At 52.7% G+C, this 13294-nt stretch overlaps 1 protein-coding gene across 2 annotated transcripts in view; it reads left to right on the forward strand.

Moving 5' to 3' along the window:
* The window catches only part of Sdk2 (sidekick cell adhesion molecule 2), a 266943-nt gene that overhangs the window by 238503 nt on the left and 15146 nt on the right, over positions 1–13294 (forward strand). For both annotated transcript variants that reach the window (XM_074045223.1, XM_074045222.1), the window contains 5 exons: positions 668–829; positions 3398–3523; positions 9318–9482; positions 11346–11486; positions 11748–11886. In XM_074045223.1, coding sequence (XP_073901324.1) covers positions 668–829; positions 3398–3523; positions 9318–9482; positions 11346–11486; positions 11748–11886 — 733 coding nt within the window. The remainder of the gene's footprint in view (positions 1–667; positions 830–3397; positions 3524–9317; positions 9483–11345; positions 11487–11747; positions 11887–13294) is intronic.

Below are 13294 nucleotides of genomic sequence, written 5' to 3' on the forward strand. Positions count from 1 at the left end.
GCCCTAGCCCTCACATGGGCTGCAAAACCCTTCCTTCCATGGTTACTGCGTGCGCCTTTGACAGGGGAATGAAAGATGGCCCAGCCTTCAAGGAAGCTTTGGGTTTGGGATGCACAGAGCACACATTCCCACCTCCTAAAAACTACCCCCACACACACACAAAAGCCTGCCCCTGGTTACTAAGACCTGGAGTGCCAGGGTGTCCTCAATTTTGCCCTGAAAACTCAGGGGTGTAGATGATAGAAGCCCATGGAACTCAGCTTACAGGGCTGGCAGGAAGAAAGATGAACCAGGAGATGGGACTGAGGTTGGGGCCAGGTAGGAGTTGGAGCTGGTCACCCTAGTCCCCTCCAGCTGTGGACTTGTGGTATCAGAATAAAAGCACTTCCTGGCAGGTGGTCCCTGGAATCTGCGTTCTAAGGGACATTACAAACAGGACAGGGATTTTCTCAAACTTTGCCAACCATGCAGATTCCCCTCTCCCACTCCCACCCCGCACCCCCAGAGAATCTCTTGCAGGACCCAGTTCTGTGACTCAGCATGGGTGACAGCCCCCAGGGGCTCAGGCCACAGCTGCTGCCGCTCCCTCATGGCCTCCAGTGGCCTCAGTAGCCCTGCTCTCACTGGCCACTACAGTCCCTGCTCACTGCTCCCTCCCTCCTCCCAGGGGTCAGCAAGATTGTAACAGTGGACGTGAAGGGGAACAGCCCACTGTGGTTGAAGGTGAAGGACCTGGCAGAGGGAATGACCTACAGGTTTCGAATCAGAGCCAAGACCTTCACCTACGGGCCTGAAATCGAAGCCAATGTCACCACGGGCCCAGGAGAAGGTAGGAAGCCATGCACCTCTGCCCTCAGCACCAGGTCCTTCAGTCCCCCCTACCCCCCACCAAGTCAGAGGGGTCCCCAGCTGTCAAGAGCTGTGCTAGACCCTGGAGACGAGGTGGGGAGTGCGGAGCTCACTCACCCCCTCGTCCTGTCCCCTTTCCCTGTCCCCTGTCCTAGTAGCACCCCCCCAGTGCCCCTCCTTTCTCCCCTGGACTCTGTGATTCATATGGCATCCAAGTCCTTGGGATCCTCATGCTGTGACCCCCTAGAGTGAGGCAGACCTTCCTCTCACTGCCAAGGCCCAGTACACAATGGCCTGGCCTAGCCTGTCACAGGGTCAGCTATGAAACCCAGACTGGCTTAAAATTCATGTTTCTCCTGCCTCTGACTCCAAGTGCCAGGATTACACGCGTACACTACTGCACCCAGTTTTCAACTTGCTGCCTCCTCCCTAATCACCAGCCTCTGTCACCTCAGCCTCCATCAATTCTGTCCAGAAAGGATGCAGCCTAGCAGTCCCCTGCCTTTGGCCAGGCCACAGCCATCTTCCCACATCCTAGGAACACCCCACACACACACACTCATGCCACCACCAGTGGCTTGTGGAGCGGGGTATAAAAGAGTCACCCTTCCTCTTATTAAAATGCACATTCCTGGGGTGGACCCAGAGATTCTGATATCCAGGGGCTGAGGGGGACCAGCAATCTGCACGAATCATAAGAACCCTGGGAGGCTGTGATGTAATCAGCCCCTCCAGAAACTGTCCCTGTCACAGGTACAAGTTGTCCTGTCCTGAACACAGAGGCTACCTCCAGGGGACTCTACTGAGCCAGTGTCCAGCCTATCCCAAACTTCCCCAGAAATATGCCTCCTCCTTCCCCACGGGCCCAATTGGCCTCCCCTTGGTGGGGGGAGTGTTTACTTTCCCTTTATGGTCACTTTTTATTCTCCATGTCTTACTCTGGAAATCTGGTCCTGAGCCCCCTTAGAACAAAGCCCACCAGACCGCAGGAGGCACCCCACCTGGGAGCTGCCCCAGCTCTGCCCTTTACCTGCTCCCAGCCCCACCCCAAGACTTCAAGAGACAAAGCAGGAAGAGAGAGCTGCCAAGCAAAGGGAAGGATTTTCACTGTCTGAGGGATAAGAGAGGGCCACCTGGAGGATGGGCTGTTCCAGCTTTAAGTATCCCAGGTTGGAGGGAATAGGTGGGGGAGGGGAGGGTGGACAGGAAGCCAGAGGAGGGATGGCGGACACTCAGAAAGACAGGTGGTGTGGGTGAGGAGGGGGCTGGGGTGGAGAACACACAGCCAGGTTGTCTTTTTCTCTCCATACCAGGCTGCAGCTGGGCCACCTCCCTCAGCCCTGAGCATTGTCCTGTGCAGTAAGAATCCAGGGTCCTGAAGGCCACCCCCAGCCCTCTGCATCTCTTTCAGGCTCTGTCCCCCTTGAGCTGCAGGGTGTTCCTTAGGGAAGGAAGGACCGCTCTCAGAGGCCATGGGGTCAGGACTGGATGTTGTGGGACAAATCCGTGGCCTCTTGTCTTGCCAGTCAGCTCTCCTGGGCCCCAGAGGGACTTCACTGAGATAGTGGGCTGTGCTCTCTTGCTGGCAGGCACCAGACCACCAGTCAGCCACTCGCTGCCTGGTACCCTAGTCCCACAAGCACGTGGGAAATGCTTGCTCTGTGCTAGGCTGTGGGGATGCTGAGCTCCAGGTCTTGTGGGAAGCTGACTCAGTGGGTGAAAGCACACGGGTTGTGGCTCAGAGACAGCAGCACCCAGGGGACAGGTACCATGTTTACACTGATAAGCTCCCCTTGAGAAGAAGGGGCTTGGGACCGTCTGTAGACAGAGACCTGACCCACCTCTCCATCTACAGAAGTAGCCTCCTGCTCCTGCTCCAGTTCCCTGCTGGCCAATGTTATAGAATACTACCTGAACATACGTGGTGCCAGGAGGGCCACAGGGAGCCCAGTGCCCTTTTGTTTCCTCCCCAGGCTTCCTGGGGCCTGAACCCACTCTCTCCTCCCCTAATCTCATAGCAAATGCAGTTAGGGAGCAGGAGATTTCAAGCAGGAGGTTTGATGACATCACCAAAGAAGGCCCTTCAGCCTCCCTCAAACCAACCCTCCATCCACGAGCCCCCTCTGCCATCATCACACCCTCTCCTGTGCCCCATGATACATCCCTTAGATCATTACTTCCAGAAGGACCTTAAAGATGGGCAAACTGAAATTCCCTCGGAGGGCTCTCGGAATGGGTCAGAGTCAACCGTGTGATAAATTCTGGCTGAAATTAAAACCCCAGGTCCTCTGACTGCTCCGGAGTGCTTCCTGGCATCATCTCATGCTGTCTCTCCTGCCCTGGTATTTGGAAGATAGCTGAGGGGAGCCTGAGGAGACAGTATGTCGTACGACCTGGCAGGGCTTGCCCAAGACACTCCTTGGGCTCTAGTGCTTGCAGAGGGTCCTGAAGACTTTGTAGCTCAGTCTCCATCCCCCCACACCAGCACAGGCTGACAGGTGGGGTGACCTTTATGCATTCCATACATCCGCTGTGTGTGCTTTTGCAGGTGCCCCGGGACCACCAGGAGTGCCAATCATCGTGCGATACAGCTCCGCCATTGCTATCCACTGGTCCAGTGGAGACCCCGGCAAAGGGCCTGTCACCCGCTACGTCATAGAAGCCAGGCCTTCAGGTGGGCACTGCCGTCTCCCTTGGGGCTGGGACTCCACAACTTACTTCCTGCTGCTTTCCTGTGCCTACACTTGTGCTTGTGTCTGTCCTGCACCTGAAAAGGCACTCGCGCCATTACAGGTGAAGCTAAGGTGGCCCCATTGTGAGTAGGAAATGCCCCCTCTGAACTGAGCTCTTGCTTAGGGAATTCCCAGGGAGCCCCCAAAGAATGAGTCTTAGCACCAGGTGCAGACCAAGTTGGGTTGAGAATCATTCAAGAAATCAGAGGAAGCCTGGCACCCATGGCTCATGCCTGTGGCTACTTGGGAGGCTGAGATTGGGAGGATTAAGGTTCAAGGCCAGCCCGGGCAAATAGTTCACAGGACTCCATTTCCAAAATAACCAGAACAAAATGGACTGGCAATTTGGCTCAAGCAATAGAGCACCTGTTTTGCAAGCATAAAGCCCTAAGTTCAAAACCCAGTCCCACCAAAAAGAGAGAGAGAGAGAGAGAAGCCAGAGGAGAAAGGGTTTGGCTCCCATTGCTTAAATACCTATGTTCACCGCACACACACACACACCCCACCCTGCGTGACCACACTGGTGGATGCCAATAACTAAGGAGACCCAGCTGCCTCTTTCAGCAATGCCTCTGCACTCACAGCTCTTCTCACAGCTCTTGTAATTGTACCAACCTCTCCTGTCAAGCCTGAAATCGAATCACAAGAACTTCTAAAGCCATCAGGAGATGAGCAACTGATAAGTCACTCCAGGGGTCTGCTCTCCGCTCCTGTTTCACCATAGTCCTGACACCTGCTTCCGGGCTGCAGCTCCACTTATAAGCAGGGGCTTCAGCTCCTTCCGTTGCTAGGTTTCCAAGTTAATCAGAGGTGTCAGAGTCAGCCAAGAGCCACAGGCTTGTTCTTTGTATTTCATGGATCCATGGTTAAGGGATTGAGGTTGAGAAAGAAAAGACAAGACTTTGCGGTTCTAACCCCAAGAGTGAATAACTCATGATGAGAAGGACCTGAACAGATCGGAAGCTAGCACTTCTAATGGGAATACTGAAATATCCCAGTGACAAACTGTTAATACCTCCAGGAGGCTGGGTATTCATCATCCCAATAACAAAGAGTTAATAATTCCAGGAGTTTCTATCCCTGTTGTTGCCTTCATTTTATGTTAACAATCGCCGTTCCAAATAACTAATACATCTAGCAGCTCAGATGCACCAAGCTACACGAGGAGCTGGCCCTCTCCCCGCTCCAGATGGTCCCTCCCTCTGAGGCCGGCTGCTGAGTTGGCCAGGGGACCACTGCCTGTGCCTCCCAGCCAGGACCTGTGCCTGTTTATCTGTTTATTCCACTCAACTTGATGGACCTGGTGCCAGGCTGTGGAATGTTGGCCCCAGACTCTGGCCTGTGGATTTTCCAGCGTTCCCTGGGAGGCCCAGCAGGAGCCTCTGCTGTTCCAAGTTTGGGAGCTGTGACTTGGTCCACACAGGTGGAATCGAGGAAGGATCGAGCCAATATCTGATGAAGACCCAGGGCCAAGCTGTGCCAGGGACTGGTGGCAGGCTCTATCATTCAGATGATGAAAAAGGCAGGAGGGCAGTGACGAGAGGTGGGCCAAGGATGCCATGAGCTTGCACTAAACTGCTGGAGAGCAGGCCCCATGTCCCTACCCCTTCTTTTGTGCTGCCTCATGCTTACAGCCTCCCCATCTTCAGTGAAATAGCCCTGTCTGTGCCTTGCTTGTGCTCAATGCTACACTGAACCAGCTAAGCATGCCTGCTTTCTACAGGCCAGAGAGCCGCTGAGCAGAGCAGACCTGGGAGGGACTGGTTCCTGGATTTAGAGACCTGTGGAACTGGCCCTGCACATCAGCTGGACTCCCAGGGCTGGAGGCCAAAGGCACAGAGGGACATTCCAGCAGCTTCTGGTGTAACCTCACTGCCCTGCCCGGGCCCCACCTTTTGTCTCTGTGTGGGGTAGAACTAGTGGGGGGATGAACAGCAGGCAGGAGGATCACAAGCCAAGGCCGTCAAGCACAGTTAACTCCCAGTTGCACACAGATCTGTCCTGGGCACCAGAGAAAGTTCAATGCCAAGAGTCAGACAGCTCTGGGCTGAAACTCCAGCCCTGCTGCTTACAGCAGTGTGACCTGGGGAAGATAAACTGAGCTCTCTCTGGGCCTTGGTTTTCTCATCTATAAAATGGAGACCATAGTTTCTCCCTCTCACCATTGCTGTGGGCTTGAAAAGTAAAGCACTTAGACAGAGAGTGCATGACAATAGTCAGTCAGCTGTTGGTCATCATTGTCATTATCCTCATTAGGACAGTTGCTCTGCAGAGAGCTCCAAAGACACAGATAGAAGATGGGTTTGTGCCCCAGTGCTTACATTTCAAGGTATAAATCACTAAAACTGGACACACAGTGCTATGAAAAGGCCAGGGAAGTGGGGCCTGGTGACCATACCTGTAATCCCAGCAATCAGGAGGCAGAGAGAGGAGGATTATGAGTTCAAGGCCAGCCTGGGCTACATTGCAATACCCTGTCAGAAAGAGAAGGAGGGAGGGAGGAGGGGAAAAGGTCTCCACTTTTATTCAGTGCATACTTAGAAGGTGCCTGTGCTAGGTGCTAATTTATACAAATAGAAAGTAAGCATGATCTTTGCCCAGAGGAGAAAGAGAGAGAGAAAGGGGGTGGGATTGGAGGGGTGAGAGAGTAGAGAGGGAGGAGGGAGGAGAGAGAGAATCAAACAAAAAGAAGCTGTGTCTGAGCTGGATGCTCAAAAACACCCCTGATGGAGGCCAAGGCTCATACTTCTGGGGCCTTCGGTGAGGACAGCTCTGAACACAGAGAAGGCCCCTGTAGCCTTCCGTTGGTGAGGTCTACCTTGGAAAGGGGCAGGGAGCCCTCATTAGGTCCTGGTACACACTGGTCCACAATTCAAAAATTATGCTAGGGGCCAGGCACAGGGGCTCACACCTGTAATCCCACCTATTCAGAAGGTGGAGATCAGAGGATAGCAGCCCAGGCAAAAAGTTAGAGATGCCATCTCAATCAGTAAGCTGGATGGTGTAGTGTACACCTGTGATCTCAGCTACATGGGAGGCAAAAATGAGAGATCCTAGCAGAAAAATAACTAAAGCAAAAAGGACTGGGGGGTGTGACTCAGAGGTAGAACAACTGCCTAGCTGAGTTCAAACACCAGTACTGCCAAAAAAAGAGAGAAAGAAATATGATAAGGACATGGTGGCACCTCCACTCACGCCCTGGACTCACCCGCTGGATCTGTAGGAAGTGTGACAATCCATCAGCCCGAGAAGCATGCACTGGAGTTGGGGAGTGGACCTCCGGGTGGATGAGCTGCTCATTCTGAAAGTTCAGGAGTCAATGGGAAGAAGAGATGGAGCCAGAGGAACCATGGTGTGGTGTGCCAGAGGGAGTTAGGGGCCTCTGCTTCCATGGCTCAGCAGCCTAGAGGAACCACTAGCCTGGGTAACTGTCCTGGAGCAGGTCATGGGAAGGTGGACTGTGAGCGTCACATACCAAGCTCCTTCTCAGACCTGCAGCTCCGTGAAAGGAGGATTTAACTAGTGCCCAAGGTGACTTGATCCAAGGATGCAGACTCTGTTCAGGAGCTAGCCTGTCCCCAGTGGCCCTGTACAGAGCATCTGGCCAGGGCCTCTCCTGGCCTCACTGCCACCATGATAGATGCCACTGGGTCCTGGTGACACTTGCCTCTCCTCTGTAAGGTGAGAATGAATTAGGTCCCACCAGGGCAAGGCCCACGGAACCATCGATAAAGAGGAGAAGGGACAGCATGGGGCAGAGAACAGACAAGGGTTCCATCTGGCCCTCCATGGCCTTTTCCCTCCTGATCTCAGCTTCTAAGAAGAGGTGTACCTGGGGATGGTGGCTGGCTGGGCACTAGTTTCTCACACCTATAATCCTAGCTACTTGGGAGACTGAGATTGGGAGGATTACAGTTCAAAGCTAGCCTGGGCAAATGGTTCGAGAGACCACCCCCCTCCATCTCCAAAATAACCAGAGAAAAGTGGACTAGAGGTGTGTCTTGAGTGGTAGAGTACCTGGTTTGCAAATGTGAAGCCCTGAGTTCAAACTCCAGTCACATACACACACACACACACACACACACACACACACACACACACTTACTCACCAAAAAAAGGATGGTGGGCCCTAGCAAATCCAGGACACTTGGCCAAACCCTCCTGGGCAACCCAGGTTCCTTCTCACTATTTAAAAAGAAAAAGAGCCCTCTTGTGTTCATCTATAAATGTTTTGGGTAGAGAGGGGGATTAGCAAAATAGCCTGGCTAAATGAAGGACTATGCTCCAGTGATAAATTTCCATATGATGAAAACCTCTTACGTCATGTTTACCATCAATTCTCCTGAGGATTGAGCCCAGGGCTTTACATATGCTAGGCGAGTGCTCTGCCACTCAAGCTGAGCCTCCAGCCCTTTTGTTTGTGTTTCATTTTTGATACAGGGTCTCACTACCTTTGCCTAGGCTGGCCTCTACCTCCTGAGTAGCAGGGATTACAGCTATGCACCACCATACCCAACTACCAATTTTTTTTCTGCTTTTTGGTGGTATTGGGGATTGAACTAAGGGACTCACACTTGCTGGACAGGTACTCTGCCACTTGAACCACTCTGCCAGCCCAACACAGGAAGTGGAAAATGTAGAGTTCAGCCTACACAAGTGCTAAGATGATGAGTCTATTTGTCTGGGTGATGGTACAGGTGGAGAATCCCTTATCCAAAATGCTTCAGATGGGAAGTATTCAGATTCTGGATTTTTGTCAGATTCTGGAATATTTACAAATACATAGTGAGATATTTTGAGAATGGGTCCCAAGTCTAAATATGAAATTCATTCATGTTTCATATGTATCTTATATGCATAGCCCAGTGGTAACTTTTAATGCTATATCTAATAGTTTTGTATGTGAAATACCACTTGTGGTGTCGTGCAGTTCAAGAAGTCTTGGAGACAGGCATGGTGGCTCATGCCTGTAATCCCAACCCTGAGGAACTAGAGGCAGGAGGAGTGCTAATTGAGATGAGTTTGGGTTACAGTAGAGTGAGGTTGAAGCCAGCCTGGACTATGTAGTGAGATCCTGGCTAAAAAAAAAATTAGAAGAACAAGAATTAAAAAAAATATCTTGAGACAAAAGTTTCAGGGTGTAGAGAATTTTAATTTTAGATTTGCAGTTACTTACCATAGCATTTTCTGCATAGTATGTATTTTTTAAATGTTTTACAGATATTCTAATTTTTTCTAAAAAAAAAAAAAAGAATAAAAGAGACACTCCAAAAAGTGTCTTAAAAAAAATTACAGCTGGGTGCCAGTGGTTCACGCCTGTAACCCTAGCTACTTGGGAGGCTGAGATCGGGAGGATCATGGTTCAAGGCCAGCCAGGGAAAATAGTTTGCAAGACCCCATCTCCAAAATAAGCAGAGCAAAATGGACTGGAGGTGTGGTTCAAGCGGTAGAATGCCTGCTTTGCAAGCGTGAAGCCCTGAGTTCAAACTCCAGTCCCACCAAAAGAAAAAAAAATTCCCCCTCAGGGCTGACAGTGTGGCTCAAGTGGTAGAGCACAAGCATGTGGCCCTGAGTTCAAACCCCCGTACGGCAAAAAATAAAACCTGAGGAAGTCCTGAGAGCCAGTGTGAGCCAGTGTTGAGCCAGGCCTGTCCTCCGGGAGCCACAGTTAGACCAGGAAGGGGTGGGATTTGAAGCTCCCCATCCTCACAGTGTGGCCCCTGTGTGCTCCTGCAGATGAGGGGCTCTGGGACATCCTGATCAAGGACATCCCCAAGGAGGTGAGCTCTTACACCTTCAGCATGGACATCCTTAAGCCTGGCGTGAGCTACGACTTCCGGGTCATCGCAGTCAATGACTATGGCTTCGGCACCCCCAGCAGCCCCTCCCAGTCTGTGCCAGGTACCGGCCTGTGGGGTGAGGAGTGGGGGAGCTGCACAGAAGAGCCTGGTGACATTCTGGGCAAGAAGGAGGGATACTGGGGCACCAGGAGCATTGGCGTGGCCACCAAAGTGCACCATCCCTCAATTCCCCAAAGCAGTGAGCACAGGGCCCAGGGCCTGCGTCTGCTCTCAGTGCCAGGGGAAATTGAGGGGTGGGGGGTTGGAGCTCTGGGGTCCCCTTTCCAGGATTTTCAGAAGCCCTGTAGGGGCAAAGCAATGGACCCAAGATGATAGCACCTGTGAGCTCCCTACCCAGAGGTTCAAGGGTACCAGACCATAAACTGTTTCCATGGAAACTGCTCCCCCCATGCCCTAGAACAGACAAGGTCAGCCTCCTGTGGAGCAGCAGCTCGCGTGATGTCCTCTTAGATCCACCTGAGCAGCACCCCGGTGGACCACGCTCACCACCCTGTCTTCCCCTTTCCCTCTCTTCTTTCTTCCCATCCTGCATGTCTCGGGGCCCACAAAGGCCCCCATGTCTAAACCTGACACCCCAAATCTAATCACTGATATCGCCCAAGGCAGAGCTACAACTCCGAATTTACTTCTGTTCACTGGAGGAACTCCTCCAGAAACCCAGCCAGGCCGAAAGAACCAAATCGGGAAACAGAGGTCATTGATGACAGAAGGGCAGCAACCTGGATTCCTAAAGGTTGAGCACAGAAAGCACAATACCAGGGGCTTCGAGAGGAGGGGAGCTGTACCTGGAAGAGGCACCTAAGCACCCCCTTGTATCTCCCAACTCGCTCAGCTTCTGCCACCAGTTAAAAAAAATCAGTTCAAACTGAACCTTGGGAAAAGTTCTTCCAGGTCCCCTGCAGGTCAGAGAAAGTTTTCCCCTCACAAATCTGGCCTGTCAAAGACTTTTTTTTGCAAGGGGGGAAAAAAAAGAAAAAGTAGCTAGCATATTGCTAGTCTCCCTTCCTGTGTCCTTGGCAGACATCACCAATCAATCCCAGCACTCTTTCTTAATGCATCCAGAAGCAACCTAAGAACACTTCTCAAAATAGCATTCCAAGCCAGGCAAGGTGGCTCAAGTTTGTAATCCTAGCTACTCAGGAGGCAGAGATCAGGTGGATAACAGTTCAAAACCAGCCTGGCCAAATAGTTCGGAAGACCCTATCCTAAAAATATCCAAAGGAAAAAAGGCCTGGCGGAGTGGCTCAAGCAGTAGAGCACCTGCCTAGCAAGTGTGAGGCCCTCCCTGAGTTCACACCCTAGTACTGCCAAAAAAAAACAAAAAGAAAAAACAGTGCTCCAGGTCAGGCAAGGTGGTTCAAGCCTATAATCCTAGCTACTTGGGAGGCAGAGATTGGGAGGATCAAAATTTGAGGCTGGGGGTGGACAGGTGGTGGGGAATTCAGGAGACTCCTTCCCAACCAATGGCTGGGTGTGGTGATGTACACCTGTCATTCCCAGATACATAGGAAAGCATAAAGAGAAGGATTGCAGTCTAGGCCAGCCCAAGCATAAAGCATGACCCTATCTCAAAAATGCCCAACCCATAAAGGGCTGGCGGAGTGGCTCAAGTGGTAAAACGCCTGCCTAGCAAGCACAAGGCCCTGGGTTCAAACCCCAGTACCCCCAAAAACGAAACAAATAAACAAACAAACATTCCAGGCAGTCCTTTGCCAACATGTCAGCAGAGCTGGTATTTGAGAAGAACTGTCCTTCCAAACTTGTAAGTTCCACCTTTCCAAGGGCACAGACACTGTCTACCCATAAGTCACATGACAGTTGCTTAGGGCCACAGTCGGGGCAGGAGGTTCAGAGGCAGGAGCGATGGAACACCCTGTACCTGACTCCCACACCCATGTTCCAGCCCAGAAAGCCAACCCCTTCTACGAGGAGTGGTGGTTCTTGGTGGTCATTGCCCTTGTGGGCCTCATTTTCATCCTGCTTCTGGTCTTCGTGCTCATCATCCGAGGCCAGAGCAAGAAGTACGCCAAGAAGACAGACTCGGGTGAGTGAGCGGCATCAAGCCCTGCTGGTGCACTTGACTTTCACTGCTCTCCCTGTTAGCTGGAGCAGCTGGAGCAGGGGTGGCCAGGTCTCTCTCCTGGTACTGCACCTATTCAGGTGGGCAACCTCAAGTTCCTACATGAACTCAGACTCTTAGTTGGGTCTCAGCTCTAACAAGAGGAAGGGGGGCAGCCTAGCCAGGTGAGGGAATGGGGTGGGAGAAGGAGACCATGTGGTCTAAAGGGTGCCTCCTACCCCCCAGGAGGCAATGCCAAGTCTGGAGCCCTAGGCCACGGAGAGATGCTGAGTTTGGACGAAAGCAGTTTCCCTGCCCTGGAACTCAACAACCGTCGGCTGTCTGTCAAGAACTCCTTCTGTAGAAAGAACGGCTTATATACCAGGTAGCAGCCCTCAGCATGGGGTGGAGGAGGGCGGGGAGGACAGGTGGAGGCTCCAGGACCCAGAGGTGCTGGCTCTGGAGGACACTGGGAAAAGTCACAGAGCAGGCAGTGCCTGCTTGCTCAGTCCTAAGAAACAGCAGCCAATCTCAGGCTGAAAACAGTCAGCAGAAAGACACAGCAAAACCTAGGCTGTGCACACAGATGCTTGCACTGGTTCCACCGAACCCAGCCAGGGCTCAGGGTGCGCTAGGAAATTCACAAGGAGGTAGGGACTAAGGGGTCCTGTCAATGGCAGCAGAATGTAAACAACTTGCAAAGTTTTTCAAGTCAACCTGAGGCTGTTTAGAGCCAGTTGCTCCAATAACAAGCCTGCAGATGGTCACATGCCCCACAGGTAGGTTGTGTCCAGCCAAGGCCCACTGGGCAGACACATCTTAACTAGAGGTGCCAGGAGCTCCCCCTTGTTGCTGATACCTTCCCCATCTAGAAGAGTGTGGGAGCTTTCTGTCATGGTCCATATTTTTGCTGCTTAGAGGATAACTTCTTGCCACCACTCCGTGTCTCTGAAAACAGCCAGGAGGGAAAAGTGGGGGTCAGTTGTGTGTGCCCAGCTTCTATTTCTCCTGACTCCTCTCTGACCACAGACCCTCCTAGGCTCCTCCCCACAGCCACCAGGATGCCCATTTCCAAGGGCAGGGGCTACTGCTGGGACCCACCTGACCCACCCCTCATAAGACGTGGCCCTTTTATGCCCCTGGTTGCCCAAGAGGGGGACTCTCAGCTCCAGTCTCAGCCCTATTGACATTCCAGGCTCATTGGAGGCAGCATTCAGGGGAGTCAGCTTCTCTCAGGGAGAACTCACAAAGCTTCTCTGTCTCCTCTTAGAGGGACAAGCCATGTGTGTGCTCATTGGGAGGGACAGAGGGGAGGGGAGGGGTGGGGCTTGTAGGCTCTTATCCTTCTCCAAATCCAGCCTTCAAGAGAAATTGCTGTTTGAGGCCATGGTGGCCAGCCCAGCCAGGCCCAGCATGGTCACTGCTGTCCCGCCAGGCTGACTCCTGGCCCTGCAGCATGGAACAAGGGGTGGGGGGCATTTCACCAATGGCCTCACCTCCCCTTGGCCGCCCTGCTGCTCCCGCCCACGGTGCACACACATCGAGCCTGTGTGTGTCCTCCATACCCCTCTGGACACACAGAAATCTGTTTGCACCAAACCAGCCCCAGGACCCAGAGCCTGAACATGTCACAGTGACAATGTGCCACCCACCCCCAAGTTGCCAAGACAGCATTAGCCTGGCACATATTTTCTTCCCCCTCGTCCAGGCCTGTGGAGCATGGTCCCAGGAGGGAAGAAGAACCGGCATGGAGGAGGGGCTGGTGGCCCCTGTGTTCCTCCAGGCCTGCCTGA

The sequence above is a fragment of the Castor canadensis genome, chromosome 11 (assembly GCF_047511655.1).
Source record: "Castor canadensis chromosome 11, mCasCan1.hap1v2, whole genome shotgun sequence".
Taxonomy (NCBI): Eukaryota; Metazoa; Chordata; class Mammalia; order Rodentia; family Castoridae; genus Castor; species Castor canadensis.